Source organism: Equus caballus, chromosome 9 (genome assembly GCF_041296265.1).
Source record: "Equus caballus isolate H_3958 breed thoroughbred chromosome 9, TB-T2T, whole genome shotgun sequence".
In the NCBI taxonomy this organism is placed as follows: domain Eukaryota; kingdom Metazoa; phylum Chordata; class Mammalia; order Perissodactyla; family Equidae; genus Equus; species Equus caballus.
The window spans coordinates 3,124,238-3,146,914 of record NC_091692.1 but is presented as its reverse complement, the minus strand read 5'-3'; the positions used below and the strand labels follow the sequence as shown (position 1 = coordinate 3,146,914).

The 22,677-nt window shown below is 42.6% G+C and overlaps 2 protein-coding genes across 2 annotated transcripts in view; one reads left to right on the top strand and one right to left on the bottom strand.

Moving 5' to 3' along the window:
* The window catches only part of CA1 (carbonic anhydrase 1), a 104,612-nt gene that overhangs the window by 80,219 nt on the left and 1,716 nt on the right, over positions 1–22,677 (bottom strand). The window lies entirely within an intron of this gene.
* CA3 (carbonic anhydrase 3) lies at positions 281–8,855 on the top strand. The gene is given in 7 exon segments (NM_001163954.1): positions 281–314; positions 1,055–1,252; positions 3,386–3,504; positions 5,238–5,330; positions 6,274–6,336; positions 7,176–7,331; positions 8,736–8,855. Coding segments are annotated over 7 exon segments (783 nt in total).

Here is a 22,677-nt window from a genome sequence, read left to right as displayed (position 1 = left end):
GGAGCCCGGTGCCAGGGAACGCGCGGGGAGGGGGGAAGACGGGGCCCTCGGCCCACCTCCCCCCCACCCGACAGCTGTCCAGCTCTTGGAATTCATTGGTTTTCCCCACCCCGCCTCCAAAATACCACCCCAATCCAGTTGAGCCCCCCGCCCCACCCTCGCTGACCTAATAAGGCCAAGCAGCTTGGGGGGGACCTATATAAAAGGCGCGGGCTAGCGGGGACGCTGCACGACTCCCGGGACGAGGAGCCGCCGCCGTCCAGTGCGCACCAAGAAGACCATGGCCAAGGAGTGGGGCTACGCCGACCACAACGGTGAGCGCAGGCGGGGGCGCCCTGGCCTTGCTCAGAAGCGGGCAGCTCCAGGGAGGGCCTGGGGAAACGCGGGCGCGGAGTGCGTGGAACTAACCTTTCCAGAGCGCTTCCCAAGTGCCAGACGCTGCTGACCCTTTATCTCTATCTCATTCCGTTCTCCCTGGGTCGGAGCTGTCATTACTTGCATTGGAGGAAACTGAAGCACAGAGAGGCTCATTAACTTGTCCCAGATCACACTGCCTCTGACTGAGACGTCAGACCGCCTGAGGTCCGGTTCGGATGGTTGCTTGCTCCCTCATGCTGGGCAGGCGCTTAACCTCTCTGAGCCTGGTGTTACAGGTCTAAGCAGCCCGGGTCTGCCTGCGCTTCTGCCTAACCCGTGGGAAAGGAATACGGGTGTGCTGTGGAAGCCACACGGGGCCAGTGTTATTTTATTCCAGCTGTACGATAGAACATGGCATTGGTAAAACGTGTGATGAAGTCCATTTCAGAAGTAAGCCTTTGAGCCTGTCTTGTAGAGCAAGAAAGGGAAGACACTGAGTTAAATACAGTCCCCGGGTACACCGTTCACAAAACTAGGAACGGGTCTTAAACACTGAGCCTTGTATTGCCCAACCTGAAATCCAAGACCTCTTCATAACCGCTCTCTAGCTTCTGTATATTTTGCTAGTTTTGTCAATTAGAAAGAGGGCTTGGATGGTGCCACCAAATAAATGAAGACCCCCAACTTGATTTCCTAGGTCCTGACCACTGGCATGAATTTTACCCGATTGCCAAGGGAGACAACCAGTCGCCAATCGAACTGCATACTAAAGACATCAATCATGACCCTTCTCTGAAGGCATGGACAGCGTCTTATGACCCGGGCTCTGCCAAGACCATCCTGAACAACGGGAGGACCTGCAGGGTTGTGTTTGATGATACTTATGATAGGTCAAGTAAGTATGCCGCTCAGGTCGAGGCACGTGGACATTTTCAGCATCTAAATTGGCAAAGTGTGATTTAGGACACAGCAGCAGAATTAGTGGGAAGACAGGATACTTCATCTCTGAAAACGGAGATGACAGTTGACTTTGCTCTAGGCGTGCAGAATTATATTTTGTATTGAAGAAGAACATCTCGCTCTCTAACCTTGGTCACTTTGCTGCTGCTGAACGGCCCCATGCTCAAGCTAAACATTGGCAATGTATTCCTGAGAGGGAGCTTGGTAGGGAAGTGCTGGCCTACACCTGAGGGTTCTTGTGCTTCTTGACCGCAGTCTGGAGAGCAAGGCTCCCATTCCCAAGTGGGGCAGAGATTCCATTCTACAAAGCAAGGAACATAGCAGAGAAACAAAGTCGGCACTTCCTCCCCTGTTGTGTGTGGGGGCCAATCGAGGGGTGAGAATAGGGCCAATTATATGAGTGAAAAAGACTTGCCTTCAGTGCTTCCAGGGGTCATCCGGTTAATCCTGCTGGTGAGGGTTTCTTCTTGAGGAGGGATTTGTTCTTGTGTGAAAATGAAAAATCATGTTTAAAAAAACCTCTTTATTTCATCTATACCATTAAATAAATCAGGGAAACAAAAGAAGGCTAATTAGAAATGCTTTATTTCACTGTTAAGTGAGGTAAGAAAGAATCTGCCTTTAATATTTTTGTCCTTGAGGTACAATAATACATTTTTCTTATAGCCACATTTGTTAAAAAGTTAAAATTCTCCTTATTGATGTACATAAATGAATATTTTCAATGATGTTGTAGTAAAGAGTAACAGAGGCCTAATTCTTAGCTACTAGGAGGTTCCAAGTAGGGAATATCATAGAAATTTGTATTTTCTTAAACAATAATCTCATATTGTTATCTGTTAACTTTTTTCTCCCTCCTGCATTTAAATCAAGTTCCATTTTGAAGGTTAAACAGTACCTATTAGGCTGGATCACATGAAAATGCCATTTTTTGCAAGCAACAGTGGTTGCAGATTGCCAGTTTCGTATGGTTTATCCTAATAAATTAGACTCATGTGTCCAGATAATAACAGTTCCTGGTGGTTGGGCAGGAAGAATGCAGTGAACTAGACCACGCATTCCTCATGACCGAGCTCGTACCAGCCCAGCTCTACTGTTTTAAACCTGTGGCCCTCACTGTGCCATTTCAGCACCTATAGTTGATCAGTCCTTTCTCCAATAGCTCCCCTTTGATCCAGCTTATACTGCTACGTCTTGATTTTAGGGTTTCTGCATAGTTTCCAAGACCCTTTAGAAAATAGTTGAACCCCCACATCACTTCTCCCAGGCGGAATGAACTGAAACCACATTAAGTGATGGGTTGAGGTGTTTGGACAAGAAGCTTAAATTAATGCTATCAAGAATGATCTAGTCTAGCTGTCCACACTGATTGACTCCCGGGGAAAATTCTGAGTTTTCCATTTCATCTCATTTGAATAGACACAATTTCAATTAGATGTGGATGAAGGCTCTTGCTGTTAGTCTTGGAGAAAAGTGTAGTTGGAGGCAAGACATGGAGCAAGAATTCACATTTGCTCTGTGATTGCTGTGCTGGGTACTGTGATAAACACTCCAAATCCTTAATCTCATTTAATCCTCACAGCAGCTCTGAAAGGTTGGTATTATTATCACCTTCATAGGGATGCAAAAACTGGTTCAGAGAAGTTTAGCAACTTGCCTGAGGTCACACAACTAGGGAGGGGTGGGGCCAGGATTGGAACCTAGTTCTGTCTGGCTGTCAACTGTCACGTTCTTCCCCTTGCACCACATGACTGACCCATTCTTTGGTTGTCTACATCCTTACGGCCCACCTGTTGTTTTAATTTTATTTTCATAAATGGTAAGTTGACGTTTTAAAAATAATGAAATGAGCAGGCAAAATAAGAAAGACGGAAAAGAGAAGTCATCTATTTTGATATATCCTGAGACTGTATTTTGTGAGGAGGAGACTGACATGCTTGAGAATGGCACCATTTGCCCGGCAGACTGCACCTTTGCCCATCAACCTTGGGTGTAAGGGCACCTGTTGAAAGTAGGGCTCTGTAAAGAGGTGTGAGTTTGCTGTTGACCTGGCATCTCTGCATCACAGTGCTGAGAGGGGGTCCCCTCACTGCACCCTACCGGCTTCGCCAGTTCCATCTCCACTGGGGCTCCTCGGACGATCACGGCTCTGAGCACACGGTGGATGGAGTCAAGTACGCAGCGGAGGTAGGAGGAACCGCCCTAATCCATTCTGAGTCTTACACAGGGAAAACAGAAAACTGAAAAATAACGACAAGACAGCATCAGCTGCTTTTGCTTCCAGCCTGTAGTTGTGCAAAGAGCTGTAGTGGTTTTAGCATAAGCTGAAGCTGCCAAACATCCCAGGCTAGAAAGTTAAGAGAGTGTAGGGGAGTTAGTGTCATGCATGAAGACTGTTAAGGTTGTAGTAAGAAACTAGATAGCAGCTCAATACAAGGAAAAGGCCAGGGTCCTAAATGGAACAGAAAAGATGAGGATGGCTAACACGTATTAAGTGCTCACAAGAATGAACTTATTTCCTCCTCTCAGCAACGCTATGAGATAGGTTACAGATGAGTAGATTGTGGCACAGCAAAGTTACATAACAAAGTCACACAGCTCTATCTTATGCAGACTGGCCTCAGAGTTCATCCTCTTGTCCAGCGCCCTAAGCTGCCTCTTTTATGAGAACGTGGAGCTTTAAAAATAGCATTTAGTAATTCTGGATAATGCTCATGTGCTTGTCTCTTAATGAGGAGTGTCCATACATATACGTGTGTCTGTGTGATTATAAATACGTATGTATTTATACACACACACCTAGATAGAGAGATACTAGATAGATGTAGATATGGATACACACACAATTTAATATAAGCAAATACTATTCTCTGTCTCAGTTAACTCCATCAAGAAAAGAATGATTTGTAGCTCAGGTCAAAGCATCAAATTATAAGGAAATAAGACAAACCTCCTGCCTGTTCTCTTTATAAAGCCGAGCCTATGGGAGTGACAGATGACCTGGAGGCTAGGATCGTTCCATTTTTACTGCCCCCTCTTTTCCAAGGGCAGGCTCTGGTCAACGCAGGAGCCGCCACAGGACCCTTGAAGGCACTTGTGGACAGAATCATGGGGCAGCTTAAACATTGGTTAAACCAAACTCCAGGAGACCCAAAGCACTTCACTGTGATCATTCCGTTTCTCCACAGCCCATATAGAAAGCCAGGGACAGGCTAAATTAATTATGGAGAACGCCCTCTAGACGTCTTCCCCTGCAGATGGGGAAAGTTTAGCATATTTCTTACAAACGTGGGCAAGGCTGGCAGTGTGCCCTTTACACATGGGATTAGCTCACACTTTTGATCTTGAATAAAATATTTTTTTAACTGCTGTGAACTGTTGTATTCTCCACGTAACTCAGTATGGGAAATTTGACTGATTTAACTTGCGTCTTGTTCTAAAGTAAGATAAGGTTACCTCCGGCTTCTGGAGCACTGGCTGCTGAAAGGGAGGTAGATATGAAAACACCCAAGAATTTTTCCCCTTCTTTTTTCTCTCCTATCTCCCAATTAACTGTGACTTCAGGATGTCAGCAGATTCCTGTTTACAGGTCTGTGTTTCACTGTTTGATTTAGTCAGCAGAAGAGGTAATGTTATACAAAACTACAAGCAATATTTTGAATTGGTTGAACAAAAGTTCAATTTTCAATGACTGCTTATTACAAAGTGCTAAATCTAGTAACATAATTTTATACTTTTTTTTATTTAAACTGTTAAAAAACGTCACCAAGATGTTGCATGTCAATATTTAGAATTCTGTCAACTTCACGAGAGTGGTCATTGACCATAGACTGTGCAATTAATGGGTTTATGGTGAATAATTCTATACTTATTTCCTTATTCTGGGACTTGAACTCATGACCTGTATTCTGTGGTTTCAGCTTCACCTGGTTCACTGGAACCCAAAGTACAACACTTACGGAGGAGCCCTGAAGCAGCCTGACGGGATAGCTGTGGTTGGCGTTTTTCTGAAGGTAAGGTAAAGAAATGACCATATTTTCTCTTTCAAAATTTAATTCCTTATCCCTGCTTAGATAGCATGAGTTTCACTCCCTCCTTTTATTTAAAAGGGAGAGAGGAACGAATTTCAGTGTTCATTCAACTACTCAAGATATTTCTGCCAAGCTCAGCTCCAATGTTTTACTCTTCCTTAAAAATGCACTACCCCTAGCACTTCTAAATTTTCTCAAGGTGTAAGATGTACATATGAGTGAGTGTGAGTGTGTGTGTGCAGGGCAGTGGAAAAGGAGCTTATGGAAACCAGAAAAGCCAATGCTGGGAACCACTGTGATGCCAAGTCGCTGGCTGGACGTCCCTCGGCTTAGGGTGGCCACCACTCACATGATCCCAGGCTGAGATAGCACATGGAATGTGTTTGTAGTTGAGCCAGCCTTGGTTTAAAGAGGACTTAGTGTCATTAACACATGAATTTAGTGGTAACATAATCTAGATTTTAAACCAGAGGTGAAAATCTAGCTTCTTTCTTTTTGAATGACGTAATCTGTTTTATGTTCTGAATTCACTGGGTCATTTTCAGTGCTTGAACACAACAGAAAGTGGAGTGGGTCTGAGCGTAAAGACAGCGAGTTTAGTTTTAGATACATTGAATCCATCTTAGCTAATTCTATTTTTGAAAAAGGTAAATGGCCTTGCAGGCGAGGTCAAGAACACAGAAGTAAATCAACATGTAATTTTTTGGTTTTGTACTTCAGAGGCCTGGAGTCCAAGTTTAGTTCAGAAAATACATACTTTAAAATCTTGGAGGGGGAAATAAACTTAGGTTTTTGCTTCCTACAAGATATTCTGGTAGATTTATAAACGCTAGTTTCAGATGGATGGATCAAAATCAGTTTTTGAGACAATCCTAAATTATGGAGAAGGGGAAAATAGAATTATTGGTTTTCTGTTTTCTTACAGATAGGACGTGAGAAAGGCGAGTTCCAGCTTTTCCTTGATGCTCTGGACAAAATTAAGACAAAGGTAAACAAAAAAGTATTTTCCCTCCTAGAGCATAAAGCAGGGTATGTCAGTTTTTTCTTTTTACATTTTCCAGTGTATTTCTTTCACCTAAAACCTGTTACTAAGCGCGATGACTATGCTAAGCATACATAGAAAAACAAATGCTATCACATTTATATGTATATGTGTATGGTTTTTAGTCTTTAGAGCAATTTCACACACGTCAGTTTGTATAATCCTCACAGTCAGCTTGTCAGATAATTATCTGACTTTCTTAATAAAGTGGATGAGAGAGAAGTGGTCACCCCTCCAACACACACAGACGCGCACACACTTGCAGACGTACTAAATGTTTGGATCCTGGTGTTGCCCCTTCGCTCCTGGTTGGCATCTATTTATTTTAAATCTTAACGGTAGACTCTTCTAGTTAATAGACTCATTTTAATTGTCTTTGGGACTGTTCTAAGTAAATGCTATTAAGTTGTACCACCAGAGAAAGTTAAGTATTCAGTATAATATTCAATAAAAATGCGAGCCTGTTTTTTATCGTCAAGGACCAGAGCATTAACTTACATGAAATATTTCTCTTACAGTGTAGATATGAGTTTCTCCTTTTCTTGAGAAGTGATAGAATTGTAGTTCTACCGACAGTTAATAAGGAATAAAATATTACAGTGACTGTGCCAAAGTCGTAACATGCAAACCAGCTTCCCCCGCCCCCCCGCCCTTTATTTCTGAAAGGCATGCCCCTCGCTCTAAAGTTCTGTTTTCTCTGGCATTGGAAGTCCTCTCTCACAGAGGTGGGACCCCGGGTGGGCGGCGTGCATGTGACCGCTCCCCACCTGGCCCCCTCTCTCCAGGGCAAGGAGGCACCCTTCACGAACTTCGACCCGTCCTGCCTCTTCCCCACCTGCCGTGACTACTGGACCTACCGCGGCTCCTTCACCACGCCGCCGTGCGAGGAGTGCATCGTGTGGCTGCTGCTCAAGGAGCCCATCACTGTGAGCTCTGACCAGGTACGTGCAGCCACCCAGCCCTGCAACGAGGCAGGCTCACATCGCTGGCTGGCTGCAGAAGATACAGATGCTACACTGAAAATCTATGGCTGTTGCGTGGATGCTGACCCTACAGCAATGCGACCAGAGAGTTCATAGTTTGCCCTGGTTAATTACAGCCAGCCTGTTCCCCTTTCTAAAACTTGACTTCCAAAGGGTACCGAGATAAATGTGAATCATTTTAAGGTGGTTGTGATGCTATCAATGACTGAGTTTGTGCTCTAGAAACACTTAAAGGTTTAGATTACTATGAGTTAGTCTTTGTTCATTTGGAGGACCTCCAAACACCCAGCACTGGTTAGGAGACGGGGTGGAAAACATGGGCCTGGGGAGAAGCGTTCTAATCAAGGGATTTGACATCCTTGTGAGGTGTGTCCTGTTTCTCCAGTTTTATAGATAAGTAAGTTGAGGCTCAGAAAGGGTAAGTAATTTGCACATGATCACACAGCCAAGTGCAGGATCTGAGATTCCAGCTCCGGTCTGCCTGCTTCTAATACTTCTTGACCTCACAGCTCAGGCCTCCTTGGGGTTCGTCTAAAGAATGTCCTTGCAACATTTGTTAAAGAGACTTTCAAGGGAAGGCTGGGCGAAAATATGTGGGTAGGGACATGGAGAAAGACAAATGAAAGCAAGCGGACAACACAAGTGACTCACCCCCTAGATGGTGAATATCTGCTCTGATGATGAAATCAGTTCACCAGTTCGTCTCTGTTACTTAAGACGGCAGCTTTCAAATCTCCGCCAGTGCTGGACTCAAGTATATATGCTCATTTTTACCAAAAGACCAGATTTAACAGTCAGGTTCACTAGCATAAATATTTTGAAAGAGGAATGGACTTTTCTTAAGGAGAAAAGCTAAAAAACATTTTAACTTAGAAATATAGCGTTACTGATGAGAATTCCCTAAATTCTGTCTTAAGAAAAAAGTCAGTTCTTAAAATTTAAAATGTAGCATGCCTCTAATTTCTTTCTGCTCTTTAAAAAAAACAAATGACTCCATGAACTTATACAATGAAGGCTAATTCAGTTTATTATTTGTGCCGATATTGTCATCCCCTCCTACATAAAGTGTATAAGTCATACTGACCCCTCAAATTAAAATAATTGTGTCAGAATTCTGGAGGCAAAGATTTTGACCAGAGGGTACGGTAATCCTGTATAAAAGGAAGAAAGGCATTTTTACTAATAAAGAGAAGGTTTCTGTTGTTTAGGAACTGAGTAACTGAGTAACTCTGGAATGAACACTGGAGACAGGTTTTGTGGTTTGCTTGGCCTATTTAAAAAGCCAGCGATCTCTAACGCTTTGTCTCACCCATAATGTGTCCACTTGGTCTGAACGTCATTGTCTTCTGTTGTCCCTTGCAGGTGGCCAAGCTGCGTAGCCTCTTCTCCAGCGCCGAGAACGAGCCCCCGGTGCCCCTGGTGAGGAACTGGCGCCCTCCACAGCCCCTCAAGGGCAGGGTGGTGAGGGCCTCCTTCAAATGAGCCCTGGGGCCCGCCCTCTTCAGGAAAGGAACCTGCCGTTGGAGAGCTTGGCTCTTGTCCCCGGCCAGTGTTCCTTCCTCCAGGCGTATCTCAGTTCTCCACACTCAGCAACGAATGTGAGATGCCGTCACCAAGAAGCCACAGTTACGTTGGACAAGATCTCATATGAAAGCATTTGGCCTTTGTAATAATCATCTTTCCTATAAAAGTAGCATTTCTAGTAAGGTTTCTAAGAAGAAGAAACAGAGATGGAAGAGTAAAGATACAGAAAAATGACTCCTGGGCACCATTTGTCTGCCATCTTAAATTTCACAGAACTTTGGCTTTACTCTTTTCATATGATGAGTTGTCCATCTTAAAGAAATAACGAGTAATTCTATACATAGGAGTAGCGATGTAGGAAGATCACGTAGCTATTAAACGTAAGCCAGACATTCAGATGACTGTGGACACCAAGCTTTGAGATGGTTTCACCCTTAAATAAAACCAACAAGAGGTCCATCATTTATTAAAATTTTAGCTACTGTCAAGATTACCTGGTTTGGATTATCAATGAAAGAAAAACACACTTGACTAGGAGTTTAAAAAAAATTGACCCAGTATTTGAATTTCTTCTTCATAAAGATGATTGACTTTATCCTAATATTTTTCTTTACCTGAAGGAGGGCCATTTATTTTTAATTTTACTACTTTTATCTTTGCATGCTTATTACAATAAAAACTGCCTCTGATATCTTTCCAATTTGAGGGTGGAATTAATGATTCCTAGAACACACAGGAGTGAATGACTGTCCTTGAAATAAAACCAGCTGTACTGATCATCAAAACTAATAAAGACATGAATGCAAAAAGTTGAGTGTTGGGTTTTATTTTTTTGTTTTTTTCTGTGTGTGAGGAAGATTGGCCTTGAGCGGACATCTTTGGCCAATCCTCCTCTTTCTGCTTGAGGAAGATTGTCGCTGAGCTAACATCTGCGCCTATCTTCCTGCATTTTATGTGGGACTCCTGCCACAGCATGGCTTGATGAGTGGTGCATAGGTCCGCACCCGGGATCCGAAGTGGTGAACCCTGGGCCACCAAAGCAGAGTGCACGAACTTAACCACTACACCACCAGGCCGGCGGGAGTGTTGGGTTTTTTAATGAAAAAAACAAAAAGGGGGTTATAAATGACAAAAATGGAGTAAAACTAACAATGGCAAACTTTGCAAGTTTGTTTTTATGACTGAAGGGTGGCAATAATGGACTCAGGCTCTGAGTTTGATGGGGTGCCACGTTCCTCACCAGAGGCTAAGGCAACTAGCAAGGGCCTTCTGAGGAACCTGCACGCAAGACAAGGACTGTGTGGCCCTATATTTGAGAGCGGGGACTAGTTTTCAGAGGCCTTAAAGTTGATTCAGGATTCTGGGATCCATATCGGTACCATGATTGCTACTTAGGGTCACGGAATCAAGTTAGACTGCAGCTTTTAAGTTCTTATTTTTTTAAACGTGCATCAGGATGACACTGGCCTAACACTGCAAAACTCCATATGTTAAGGCTTCAAAACATTCGCTATCTTTAGACATAAAGTCCATTTTGCAGTTATCGGCTGTGATGTGTCTTTCTTCACTGGCGAATAAGTTAACTTCCTTTAGAGAGAACGGCAGCAGCAATGTCACTCCTCAAAGGAATGGAAACGGCGTCAGGTCAGGAGAGTCCTGCCACACCGGAAGTGGCCACGTGATGGGGTCCTAGCAGGCTGTGGTTATTTAATAGATTACCACTTGGGTGAAGTAAAACCAGGTTGGTCAGTGCAAACTGGATGTGCTAATTAAATCCCTTGTTATTAGAGGCCTGGAGCGTTCGTCAATTAGTGGTAATACACCAGCTGAGGCTCAGGGTGCTCACTCCGGAATGCTCAGAGCACGGAAAATGTACCCAACATACACTCTCTGTGGGGGAGGAACACATAACCTCACGCCAGCTGCAATGGCGCTCATTCCAGGACACTGGCTGAACAAGGCCGGGACTGTTTTAAGGGAAGATGTCCAATCAAGGGAGGCTGTCTCTCCCTAGAGTGCGATGTCTGTAAGGGCCCGGGTATGAGTCTTGTCCACTGACATTCCCCTTATTGCCTAGGACTGGTGCCTGGCACTTAGTAAGTGCTCAATAAATACTTGGTGAATGAGTGATGTCATGAACATAGGTGAACCCAGGACATTCTCATCTTTTTCAACAATGCATTACTCTATGTGATTAAGACTAATACTGGTTTTAGCTCCTCTTATTTAGTTCAGATCTCCTTGGAAAATGATCTCCTTAGCTTCAGGTGGTAGTTTTCCAGGAGAAGATATTTTCCCCCAATCCAAGCCATTGCCAATGCTCACAGTTATCACCCAATTTAAAACTTCCTCCCAACTTCTTCCTGCACATAAAGTTATTATAAATGTCCATTAGCATATTGAAACCACACTTGTGCCCTTATTCAGTGAGGGGATCATTTTCCTGACCATGCGTTTCGGGCATACACAGCCTACAGAGAGGATGTGGCCAGGAGCTGTGGGGTGAAAATGTTTCAGCATCTGCCCACTTTTGTTCTTCAGGTTATATCATTGAAGATATTTTAAAATTTAAACACAGGGCAGAAGCTAATTTGAATTAAGTGTGTCATAATATTCAGATGATTATATCTTTAAAGTCTACGAATGGGGCATCACCAACATGAATTTACTGAACACAGGGCACTGTTAGGTTTTGAGAGAGCAAATATATTACAAGCTCGACCCTTTTAATGGGGAGATGCAACATATTTATGAAAAGGTAAAAATTCAGGACCACCGAATTGAAATTCTTTATGTGCAATCAGTGAATATTTATGTAGATGAATGGGAAGTATTCTACATAGAACACGTAAAGCTGCAGATTTCAGTGTCTAACTGTAATCAATTATATAATTAAATAAAAATGGGTGAAATTGATCAACTATAAACAAGCTCTAACATGAAAAACTAGTATGTCGATTATTCAAATAAGAATTGGCACAAGTAAAATTGTTCTGAAAGAAATGCATATGATAGAAAACCACATCAGAGACCACCCTTAAAAAAATTAATTAGATTTTAGTTTCTCTTCTAATGCCTTCTTGTTTGATATTAAAGAGTAATTCTGGATGGGAGCAAAATATATTATTTTAGCAGAGGAAGAATGAGAAGAGGTGAATAAAAGAAGAATGATAACTGTAAATGTCATATTTGTAAGATTTTCAGATAATATATGAAAACTGAATGACTTTTCTTTTTAAACTACTCCCAAGGTAACGCTTAAGAGACTTTGAGCACAAATAAGAAGGCAAAATCGTGTTTGCATGTTATTTTCATTTGGGTCACTAGATGGCAGCAAAATATTTTAAAATTTTCATTTGGTTCACTAGACGGCAGCAAAGTAATTACAAAAACGACTATGAAATGAAAAGCCGCCCTGTGTTTTATTCCTGGTAGCTGCAGAACAATGAGTTTTGTCTGACTTTTTAAATCCTCAACACCCTATTTGCTTTTCTCAAATGTTTAATATTAACCATTAATATCTATCTACAAAAGAAAAGATGGTGAGGGATTCTTCCATACTTTTGAGAATTTTAATAGCTGAAAGTGAGGCTTAAGGGATTAAAGGTCAGTAGCTGTTGCACTAAAACTTCAATAAGTGAGAAAAGAAAACATCCCACAGCCTTGTTCAGGTTCTGGAGGCCAGGCTGCATGCCAGACAACACTCGACAAGATGTGGCCTGGGGCAAGTTCATTTCTCTGTGCCTCAGCCTCCTCATCTGTGAATATGATGATAATAGTACCTGCCCAGAAGGCTGTCTCAAGAATTAAATGAGTTAATACATACAGACCTCTTAGAATAGTTATTCTAGCCTGTAATAAAACTCTCAACAGGGGTTAACTGTTATCTTCTGTAAATTAATTTTACTTCAACCAAGAAAAATTCTAGTGGCTTCTTCCATACCCAAAAGCATGCTTCTTTCCTTATGTATCTGTCAGTAACATCGTGAGTCCACTTTTTATCAGCTCAGATGACTCTAGAGGAGTGAGGAGAATGGGCTCCCTAACCGGTGCCCCTCTGTGCTGGGCACTGGGGCAAATGATATTTAAAAACAACGATGGTGACTTTTGTCCCTTACTACATAGCAGGGAAAACAAGACATGGTCCCGTTGAAAGCAGTACAGTGCCAGAAGGGGTGATTCGGGCGAGGACCAAAGAATTTCTCCGGACGAAGCTTGTGTTCTGGAGCTCTGCACCTTAACCCAAGGAAGTGTACAATTAGCAAAACATCCTGAAAATAAGTCAAAAGGAGAGGTGGGGGAACTATGGTGCTCATTCTGTTTTCCTAACTTCCAAATGGTGGCAGGATAAAGCGTGAGGTGTGAAATATCTGGCGTGAGGTGGAAAATCGATCCTGACTGCACGTACGGAAAGTCTCCTGCCAGGGAATTAATCCGGGGCTCGCCTGGGCTTGTCACACAGTCAGAGTCCTGAGAGGCACAGGTTAACCCCAGAGAGGTGTTCATCCATTTGGGGTGACTCAACTCCGATTGTACAAAAGGAAATAGAAGAGTTTAGGCATAAAATCTAGGATGGAGGGAGTGACTTAGAGAGCTGACGAACTCCCTGAGATTTGAAGGTGTTCCATGGCAGTGTGACCTGGCGGATAGTCGGTTAATCAGCAGGTATAAGAGCGAGTCTAGCGGTGCGGTCACAAGGGACCAGCGCACAGCAGCAGCGTAAAACCCAGTGACTTAAGAGCTAATTTCAGCCCGGTGAGAGTCGACTCAGAGCAGTAAACAGGGAGTCAGAGTCTCCCTCGTATTTAAGTCATTCCCGGGTAGAAGCCTGGAAGCTCAGGAGAAACATTTTAGCCACATCCTCCGTCGGAACATATCTGTAAATTTGTATCATACTCACTCCACTCATGTGAAATTTGGATGGTTCCAAACACCTTTGTTCCAGGGAGCGCAGTCCCCCAAGGGCGCTGCACTCCCACGAAAGGACATCACAATGAAGTGATTGAAAATACTGCACAACTCAGGCTCACGGAATTCACCCTTCTGCTCCTACCCATGATGGGTGAAATGGGGGACATAAGGCAGTCACTAGGGCACATGGATGGATCAGGACCCCAAAGAAAAGGGCTGACATGAGTGGGAAGGTTGTACAGCCGAACAGAGCAGCATAAGGCAGGGCCTGGTCCTGGGAAGAACTGAGAACTAAGCGGGAAAAGGCGCAGTTAGAAAGTTAGCGAGAAGGAGGCTGCCGTTCAGGGAAGATACAGGGCTCGGGTTCCTGCACAGAGAACCAATTTTAGGAGTAACAAGAATCCCTTCCAGTTGTATCTGTAATATAAGTTGTGTGTGCCTGTGATGAGTAATGGGGGCAGGCAGGTTGTAGGAGGGTAAGAACTTTATCCGTCTTGTTATACTACTGAGGCCCCCCAGGACCTAACACAGTATCTGGAACCTAGTCGATGCTCAAAAAGTATTTGTTGAATGGAGGGAGGGATGGGCTGATGGATGGACAGATGGATGCACAGACAGACAAACAAATGGATGGATGGAAGGACGGATGGGATAATGAGAATCCTAAAATACTGAACACTAGCCTAAAACCACGAGCAGGTGGGAGCGATGTCCTCATCCTGGGAACATTAGCAACTATTGTCTCAAAGACTTGTTGGAGGAACGCACAGATGTCCATCGCTGCGACCCAGGCTTCTCAGTAAAGAGAGTATGGATGGCAGAAGAGAAGCAGCTTTTCGTTCATCCAAACCTTATCATTTGCAAATTTAAATTCCAAAATGAATTTAACTTAGCCTAAAGGAGACGTGTTTTAAGAGATATAAAAGGAGATCCTCTACCAGGATATTTATCTCTTTTAGCACCATGCTTCTAATATGCAAATTGAAGAGGTAGGTTGGCAACAAGCCTGGGACATTGGACTCTGGTGATACAAATTGGCATGATTCATCCTAGCACTTGAAGTGCCTTCACAAGCTTGTCTGACTTTTCTCATTAGTGGCTTCAGTTGTCCACTTTAGTCAGCCCTGTGTGAGGATGCTCATAATAATTGCACATACCTAATAAAGATAACTCTTCCTAACTCAAATGTTTGTGTCACGGCCAGAAATGAGCGTACTTTTGAAAATTCAATCAACATTTTCAACTGACACATTCTGCCCCACCTCAACCAAATGGATGGTCAATTCAGGTAAATTCCTGCCCTCCTCAAACAACACAGGCTATACGCCACATACGTACTTACGCACTTGTGATTACTACCTTGAGCATACTTTATAATATAGTTGAGGATTCCTTGAAGAAAACTTTTACTCAGGCAGTGAATTTTCTAGAAATCAAACTAGCATTTATTTTGGTGGGGATGGTATTTTGTGGCTCAACTCATAACTTGATATGGAAATCTCTGGTTGCCTATTATAAATTTTTCTATTTAAAGGAGGATTTTAACCATATTTCATCAGAGAAGGTCTAATTTCTTCCTTTTCATTGTTTTCTCTAACAAAGGGCCTGTTTTCAAGATTGTGAGGCATTCTAAGCCTCTTGTTCTTAGCAGCTTAATTGATATGAAACATTGACTAGGCCCCCGGGGGGGGGAGAGAGTTTCAGAGGAATTATGAAATAACCACAAGGCGCTAAGAAGAACGTTTGCAGCCTGCTAAGAGGGTGGCGCTTCTAGCTTGGCAAAAGCAGTCAATATTTGATATATCATTTTAGAAGTATACACAAGTGATTAAAAAAACCTTTTCGAAAGGATTTCATGCTCTTCAAAACTGTTTGTGTGTCCACTATGAAAGAAATAAAAGTAAGTCAAAGAACGACATAGAAGCATCAAGGAGAGGAAAAAAATAGAAAGAAAGGCAACCTCCAAACATCACTGAAGACAAATTGTAGGCAACATGGCCATGGTGCCCAAAGGAAGGGCTTATCAGGCATGCCATGGTGCCCAACACACTGGGCACAAAAGTCATGTTAAACAGTGATATCGGTGTCATTTCAAAGAAAGGACAGATAGCAGAGTAGAGGGTACAGGCGGCCTGCAAAACCCGGCTGCAGATCTCTGAGCCCCAGGCAGCAATGGACTCTGGGCTCTTTTTAGATGATACTGGTCACTTGGGCACAGGTCCAATATAGGATTTCTGAAAACAAATTATACACACAAAGTCTTATACTTCTGTATATATTATAAAATATAAACAAAGTAGAAATTTTTAAAGGGTGAAAAAAATAACTAGAAATCCAAATACTCATATTTTCTTCCTGCCACGGAGTGGCCCATCACAGTGCACTGCGCTGTGCAGGCAGCTGGTCTGGGGCCTTCCACCAACAAGACCAGGGTGGACAGTCTCCTGCCAGCCAGTCAACTTTGCTCTGCTCTGTGGTTCCTCCCCACACCGAGCCACTGCTTCCTTTGCCATCTCTCCAATTGGGGATTAGTGAGAGTGGATGTGGAAGAGGATAACTGTATCACATAGGCTAGAAAACAGTGCACGTGGGCCCTGCTGTGAACTGTGATAAGTCTGGCACACAGTTTTGACTGATCGGTTTTGACCTTGGGTTGGGTGGTTTTTGAATTGGTTATGAACTCGTTTAGCTCGGTCAAAAACAGCAAAAGGAAAAACAAGAAAAAGAAGAAAGAAAAAGGCAACCGATGATATAAAAGATAAATCAAGGGATATTTATTGTACTATTCCTTCTGTCCATTAAAATATTAAAATATGGACATAGATGTGACATTAATTTATTCATTCAAGTGTGTATTGTGTACAAGTCGTGATGCTCAAGTGAGAGAGAGCGAGAAAGAGAAAGAGACAGAGAGAGACACTGAGAAGCACAGAGGTAATTTGTATGGAATAATTTTGACAATTCTGCATGAAGTGGTAAAACGAATACACAAATAATATGAAGGAAAGAAGTGTAAAGAAAATGCAGTGGAGGGTCAAAGTCGGGAGCAATTTTCTTAGGTTATGTGTTACTTCTGTCTCCCCAAATCTTAATTTTGAGCAGTCAAAACCTTTCAAAAAATCTTTCCTTGCATCAAATGGACTAATTTCTCCTTGAGAATTTACCTGGATAATTACAAAATGAGCAAAATATAGAATTATACAATGGAACCATCTCTGTTTCCTTTAGCCCATGCACATATATTTTAGGATTATAGAAGTCCTAGTTTCCATTGGTATATTCTTCATACAGTTTCCAGAAAACCAAATTTACCTGGATCTAAGCCTTGGATGGGCTGTCCTGGGGTGAGGGAGGCCCTAGAAAAGCATGAAGTCCTTTACTCCTGTCCTTAAACTGTGGTTAAAGGTGAGGTTCTCAGTGGGGAAAAGACATCACCCCACGGAGACACTTGAGGGCATCCTCACCAACAACCAAACGTAAAAAATTTTTAAAAGCATATATATTCAAATTTAAACTTTGGGGAGAGAAAGTATGTTTTGCCTCTAGTTTATGACACTGTGAATCCTGACTCTCGCCCTTGATCAAGAGGAAAAAGTGACTTGTAATGCTGATGATTCCCCTTTCGGGGAAAATGTTACATTGTTCTTGTTACTAAAAGGAAGTCAAAAATTCCCCATACAAGGTGGTGATTTATAAGCAAAAGAGAAGTTCAAGCATATGGTGGAGCTGCTATTAACATAATCAAGTGACCACAATTTGGGGAGAAAAGCCATTTCTGGTGGTGTGCTGAAGCAAAGTGAATCAACAATCATCTGAAAGTGCGGAGGGGGTATTTTATTCTTTTCTGTCCAGTCCAGCCAACAAAAGGTGAGGGTGGGCATACCATGGGCAAGCACTGTTCTGGAGCTCACATGTTGCTGGATACATACGTAACTCTTTTCAGACCTTTTACAAAGCATTAATTACTTTGTAGATACTTTCAAGGCAGGGTTTCATGATCTTGGTGCTATTAACATTTTGAGTGAATAACTCTGTCATGGGGGTTGTTCTGCGCATTACAGGATGTTTAGCAGCATCACCCCCACCCCCCCTCAGTTGTGATAACCAAAATGTCTCCAGACGTTGTCAAAATTGCCCCCAGTTAAGAACCAATGCTCGAAGAAGAGGTGGACCTTTTCTTATTAAATTGAGCATTTCATGGTGCCCCAAGTGGCAACTGTCATGGCACATAAAACATTTAAAATATATAATTTGCATTTTTTTTAGTATAATTATCCCACTTAACATCTCCATTCCAGTTCTAGTTGATTGAAATTTGATAACAATGTTTGAATTCACCAACTACTCTTAAAAACTAAATAGATTTAATCGCTTATGGAAAAGTTTAAACATTACTAGTTATCATGGAAAAAAAGACATATTTAGGAACTACTTTTTAGAAGTCTGAAAAGCAGCATACCAAGGGAAGTTGAACTCATGTGTTGATTAAATGTAGAGTGAGTACTATCTCCTGCCACTTTAGTGGTTAGAGGGTGTTTGGTAAGAAACCCTAAAAATGGCCAGTATGCTGATATAACTGTCTGTTTTACAGAATGGGGTTGCACACATGGTCCTAATGCACCGTTACTACAACACCTCCGGCCCGCAGCAGGTGGCTCAGAGCCTCAGCCCTGGGGTAGGACTAGCTGGTTTCACGCTGGCTTCGCTACTTCCTGCTGGAACCTGAGGGAAAATGACATGTCTATGCCCCAGTGCCGCCTAGTGCAGGACTAAGTAAAACATTCAGAATCGTGCTCAGACCATAATCAGCTTTCAGTGAGTGTTATTTTCATCAGAGTAGGAATTCTAAAAATGTTCATTAAGTAAATGTGAATTTTTTCATCCAAGTTAGAGGAACAGAAAATCCAGTTTATTATTTTACAATAAGTACTATAAGGATAATTATAGCCTTTATTCAATGAAGATTATGAGCCAGAACCGTATCGCCCTATCTTCCAGACATTCATTCTCAGCATCATGCTCCGGAATGAGAATTTTCCCCTAATTTATAAATAAAGTCAGCAAGGTTCAGAGGAATTGCTTAGGTTGCTCAAGGTGATGGGGCACGTAAGTGTTGGAGCCAGAATCGGAACTCAAGCCAGTCTTCTTACAAAGTTGCTTCCCCTTGCACAACTGGCTGCCTCTTTACAATGACAAGAATCCCAGTGGTGCAGCTGACACACCAGGCACCACGCTACTTTATAACCAAATCCACTTAACACTCGCAACAACCCTGGGTGATCTTATTACTTGTCAGATGTGGAAACGGAGGCTTGGGGAGGTTCTGTGGAGGGTAAGTCCTAGAAGCTGAATGCAAACTCACAGAACCCCAGCTCCTGGCCACTGCCGGCTGCTGAACCCATGCTGTGGTAGAGAAATGGCAAGAGTCTCAGAGGCCCAGAGGAAAGCCAGAGCCCGGATTAAATGCCTTATAGGTCAGAGAGAGGAGTTTAGATCTTCTTGTGAAGGGTCATTTTCAGGTGGCCGAAGGCAAGGAAATGGGGGAGCAGCAAGAAGCATTCTGGGAACTTCCACTAACTTCTTCCTCTGTAAAATAAGGAATCAGACCAGATAATCTCTAACCTCCTCTTGTTCTGAAATACTATATCGATCCAGTTTACATCACTCCCTTCTCTACAATGTCGCAGTGGCGTCTCTGTGCAGTCAGTACAAAATCCTTCCCTAGCATCATGGTTTGCCTGCCTCTGACCTCACCAGTCACAAGCTTTTCTGTTCGAGAAATGTCCTCCATCGGGACCTTTACACTTACTATTTCCTCTGCCTGAATTCTCCTTCCCCAATCTTTCCTTAATGGTTCCTGAAATGTCACTTCCTGCAAGAGGTCTTCCAGGACCACTGCATCTAAAGTAACGTGCCCTCCCTCCTCGTTTTCTCTCTCATTCCCATTTTATTTTCCCCATGCCAATTACCACTGTTGGAAATTCACTTTTTTGTTGCTTATTCATTTATTGTACACAACCCCCATCCATCCCCATGTAAGCTCCCTGAGGGGAGGGATCCGGTTGTTCTGGTTTGCAGTAGTAGCCCCGTGAACTTAATAGTACTTGACAGATTTGCTGAATGAATGAATGGACAGAAGACTACAGCTTTGATAATGATAACGAACATTTATCAAGCTCTAATTATTGTGCTGGGCTACGTCCTGTACACCAATTATATCCTGCACACATTGTATCCTGACCACAACTCCACGAGGTCGGTATTATCATTATCCTAACTTGGCAGACAAGGAAACGGAATCTTTGCAAGACCAAACAATTTGCCCCAAGTCAGAGAACCAGTAAATTAGCCCAGATTCAAAACAAGAAAGTCTAATTTGAGCACAATGCTATTGTTAACTGACTGGCTTCTGTAAAGAGAAACTGCTGCTAACCCCGTTTGGATCAGTGGCCCCATAATTTCAAAGAGCATTACTCAGATAGTTACTGCTACGTCCTGGGCTCAGGCTAGATAATGCTGATAGGTCCCCAGGATACAGGGGTGAATAATGTGATACAGTTCCTGACCCCAGGGGCTCAGCTTAATAAGAAAAACAAATACGCAAGTGTGCTAGAATGGATGTCTGCACGACCCAAACCTTGTGCTGCTGGAGGCTCCTTCTTCTTAATTGTCCCCGTGAACCTTGCCCAGGTATTTAATTTTGCATTCATTACATTATATTCTAACCGCTTAGCACTGTCTAGGAGGAACTGACCAGCCGTCATTTACTGAGTGCCTTCCTGTAGCAGGTGATTTCCACAGGTCAATAACCAAGTCCTTACAGCAACCTGCGGAGGGCCGTAATTATTCCTACCTCACCAATGGGCAGCCGACATCTGATGGGGTGCTGAATCATGACGTGATGGTTACAGGGCAGCTTCTGATAAGAATGCACTATTACAAATATTAGGACAGAGCAATGTGTGTACAAAGACCCATGGGGGCCCTAAGAAGGAAGTGGCTGCCAGACACTTCCTTTAATACTACGATTGTAACAAACGGGAGACTATCTGGCTTTTTAGTATCTTATTAGTTTTGTAGTTTCAACGTTTAATAGACCACATATATCTCACTTTGTAAAATATATTAACAGGGGCTGGCCCCATGATTGAGTGGTTAAATTCACACGCTCTGCTTTGGCAGCCAGGGTTTGCAGGTTTGGATCCTGGGCACAGACCTACACGCCACTCATCAAGCCGTGCTGTGGCAGCAGCCCACACAGAAGAACTAGAAGGACTTATAATGGGATGTACAACTATGTATTGGGGCTTTGGGGAGGAAAAAAAAAAAGAAGATTGGCGACAGACATTAGCTCAGGGCTAATCTCCAAAAAAAATATATTAACAGTATCTTTACTTTTGGGGGAAAAGCAAATACTTTTCCATTTTACTTTATACTTTTACCAAGATTAATATGTTAGAAGCTTTTTAATTATAATCATTAGAACACAGATTTCAAGATTTTTATATTATATTTTCCTGATATACAGCCTGTCATTTTTCCCTTCTGGGGCAGAAAAAAGTACCTTTCTTCAGGCACTGTACAGTTTCTTTCTTTAGAATTATTCTTAAATGAACCAGTCCTTCCCTCTAGTAGAAACACAGGTGCATGATAAAAAAATTACTATTTTTATTTTTAAAAACCCAGTATTAGGTAGTCTCTTGCATGTGACTCAGTCACAACCACTTGCTAAGAAATAAAGTTCGATTCTGAGTGACCGACATGAAGGCACAAAGCCATCGCCATCAGAAAAAACAAAACAAACTGAAAATTGGACAGATAATAAGACAATCACCGTAATACAAACAATGTTTAAAAAAACCATTAGGATCTCCGCTGAGCATCCGAAAGTGAGCTGCTCTCGGCCCTGCTGTGAGCATGTGACATTCCCCAACAGCAGCTCTGTGGGGAGAGTCTGCTCCACAGAGAATTAGCTCATTTTCTAGAAGGGAGAGAAGGGGGAAACTTGAATAATAAGAATCTATTTGGTGAACTGCAGTTTGAAGTTTTAGAGATAGTTAATCATCAAACTCTCCTATGACCTGCATGTTAGTAAAGCCACAATCCAGCTTCCCAGAGAATGAGAGACAAAGATCGCAGCCCATCGACCAGCCTGGCTACTCTCCTGGGGTCTTCAGAACCCACCTTACATCCATGGACTTGGTACTGAACTCTCAGCACTTACCAACAACAGCAAGGTCCTCTCCCTCGGAATTAAGTAAATATTTGAAAATTATGCAAAGAATTCAGATTCTTTCACTGGGCCCCACAAGAGACTCTGCAGCTACAGAAACACAAATCAAAGGTTCTTCTTCACATGAACTACATCTTGTGATGGTCCTAGAAACCGAAAATAGCTCATTGCTACTCTTCTGCCTAAGAATTCAGTGACATTAACCAAAAGAGCCCCCCTGACGCACACACATAGATACATGCTTTTCTAGAGTCTTAGGACAAGAACAAGTAAATCTAAATATGAATCATATTTATTTGTGTGGAATTGACTGAAATAAATAGAAAACGATGATTTTGAGATCAACATTGCAAAAATTTACACTAATGTTATAATTTATCCTTTTGTTTCTCTACGTAAGTAATATGATGTCAAGTCTGACACCATTGCATGAAACTGCATCTTGCTTCTCCAATTTTAACTCTACTGCTCTGCTCTCAAAGATCACAGAGAGCCACAGGACAGAAAATCCTCCTCCCCTTTTTGTGGCAAAGTCCCTTGAAGGAAATGAATTCTGTCCCCATCTCAAAACAGCCCTGACTTATCTGTCAGCTACCATGAGGACAATGCCTCAGGCCCACAGCACTTTCAGATGTC